Here is a 2,617-nt window from a genome sequence, read left to right on the forward strand (position 1 = left end):
TGAATTAGGCCCATCCACCCATGTCTTGAACTTCTATTTAGCTTTAGTAAATTTCTGTGTTTGAAAAAATGCCCAAGTATAGTAAATATGCCCCTAATATTTCATGAGCCAGTTTTGAAAATTACTACAATTACTAAATCTCTCCATGTGATAGCGTTAATATGTCAAAGACTAAAGTAAAAGTGATATTTTTTTTAACTTTCAGAATAGACGTAATTTATAGAGGTAAAACTAGTCCTTCTGGTTTTCTGAACAGTAGGAATTTTACATTAAGACTTCCTTTTTCCTCCTTTCAGCAATTTCAGCAATGGCAGAGACTGTGGTCGTTTGCACATACTGTGTCTCCCCAGTTCCTGCTGCTAAAACATGTCTGTTATGTGAAGTTTCACTGTGTGATGATCATCTTCGAGCACACAGCAAGTCAGTGGAACATATCTTACATGAACCCGCAAGTACCCTGGCAAACAGACGATGCCCCATCCACAATAAGAACTTGAAGTACTGCTGTTCAGACGATGCTGCTTACATATGTGTGACCTGTTGCTTGGATGGAGACCACAGAGAACACCATGTTGAGCCTCTCTTTGAAGCAGCTAAGAAGTTGAAGGAAAATTTGACAAATATTTTGGGGAAACTGATCAAAAAGAAAGAGGAGGCTGAAAATGAAATTCGGAGTCTACACCTACAAAAAACAAGAATACAAGACAATCATGTTTGTGTAACAGAGCAAGTGACTGTTCTATTTCAGGATCTAAGGAAACAGCTAACCTTCCTAGAGAATCAAGTCCTGAATGACATCTCCAAGCAGGTACAGCAGATTTCTGATGTAGTCTCTGAACATATACAGCAGCTGGAAAAAATGAAGGACGAGCTGTACAGCAAGACATGTCACATTGAGGAGTTGTGTAACATGACTGATCCACTAACTGTCTTACAAGGTGGTAAAACGTACAGCGCTGACCTTTGTGACACTAATGTAGAAAGTAATGATACTGAGCAGAGACATGGAGAAATGTTCCAATGTGTTGGCGATCTGGATAAGGGTCTGATCTCTGTGACTCTACATAAAGGTTTATCTGATATTCTGATTGGCGCAAAGGAGAAGCTTAATGTACAAAAGCCTTCCGATATTTTATTTGATGTAAAAACAGCTGGTAAATTTTTAGATGTATTGGGTGACTTGAAAATCGCTAAATCCTCAGAAAAAAAAGTAAATCGTCCCAAAATATCTGAAAGATTTCAGTATAGTCAAGTTTTAAGCACCAGTAGTTTTTCCTTAGGGCAACATTACTGGGAAGTAGAGACCTGTGAATCAGGGAACTGGAGGGTAGGGATATGTTATCCCAGTATGGACAGGAAAGGAGAAAAGTCATACATAGGAGATAATAACAAATCTTGGTGTCTGGGCTGGTGTGATGGAGTGTGTAGTGTGATGCATAATAAAAAAGTGACCGATTTATTTCGGAAGTCTGCTTCCTGTAAAACAGTAGGAATATATCTGGATTATGAGGCCGGGCAGCTGTCCTTTTATGCTTTGTGTAATCCCATCAGACACTTACACACCTTCACTGCCACATTCACAGAACCCGTCCATGCTGCATTTGGTGTATGGAATAGCTACTTGAGAATAAATAACTAGGCATTAGACAAACAGGGTCTGCAGGGGTTCACTACGGCTGGCCGGCGGTCGGGCTCCCGGCGACCAGCATCCCGGCGCCGGGAGCCCGACCGCCGGCTTACCGACAGCTTGGCGAGCGCAAATGAGCCCCTTGCGGGCTCGCTGCGCTCGCCACGCTACGGGCACGGTGGCGCGCTACGCGCGCCACACTATTTTATTCTCCCTCTATGGGGGTCGTGGACCCCCACGAGGGAAAATAATTGTCGGTATGCCGGCTGTCGGGCTCCCGGCGCCGGTATACTGAGCGCCGGGAGCCCGACCGCCGGCAAACAGAAGACCACCCGGTCTGCAGAGCCGGCCCTACCTAATATGATGCCCTAGGCAAGATTTTGGCTGGTGCCCCCTAGCACTGCAGCTAGTTCCGCCTCCGACCCAGCACCCCTTTCCCAGCACGATCACCACTCACCCATAGTAGTCCTTGTTTTTGTGTTCCTACCCCCTACAGTATATTTTAAATAGGAACAGTGCGCACATTTGGTGCACAGGCCTTTTTTTTTATGAAAATGCATCTTATTTGCAATACTATATACCTAGATTGCATAAGCATCTTCTGCTGATTAAAATGATATGTGGCATGCCTATATTCTGTGTGCAACTGTGAATGTATCTGCAAACAAAATGCTACATTACAGTGATTTCCACTGTAACGCAGCATTTCATATACAGATACAGCCGCAGTCACACAGAATATAGGCATGCCACATATCATTTTAATCAGCAGAACCTGCTGGTGCCCCTAGGCACACCAAATGCCCTAGGCATTTACCTAGTTTGCCTATGCCTAAGGCCGGCACTGAGGGTCTGATTCAAAGGTGCATGTAATGTCAATCTCACACAAAAACAGACGATTTTCAGTCTGTGGAAGCATCTGAGTTGCACTGCACACGTATTCCGATGGTTAGCGATGGTTTACGCTGTAAGATGCAGATTTAAATTGCA

General features: G+C 44.0%; 1 protein-coding gene across 1 annotated transcript; it reads left to right on the forward strand.

The window, feature by feature from the left end:
- Window positions 1–307: 307 nt before the first annotated feature.
- LOC135057315 (E3 ubiquitin-protein ligase TRIM39-like) lies at window positions 308–1,639 on the forward strand. Its single transcript, XM_063963206.1, has one exon. The coding sequence runs from the start codon at window positions 308–310 to the stop codon at window positions 1,637–1,639; it is 1,332 nt and encodes a 443-aa protein (XP_063819276.1).
- Window positions 1,640–2,617: the final 978 nt, after the last annotated feature.

This window comes from Pseudophryne corroboree, chromosome 3 (genome assembly GCF_028390025.1).
Source record: "Pseudophryne corroboree isolate aPseCor3 chromosome 3, aPseCor3.hap2, whole genome shotgun sequence".
Taxonomy (NCBI): domain Eukaryota; kingdom Metazoa; phylum Chordata; class Amphibia; order Anura; family Myobatrachidae; genus Pseudophryne; species Pseudophryne corroboree.

Excerpts from the sequence above, each read along its gene's own strand:
- LOC135057315 (XM_063963206.1), top strand. The coding sequence starts at position 308 with ATGGCAGAGACTGTGGTCGTTTGCACATACTGTGTCTCCCCAGTTCCT.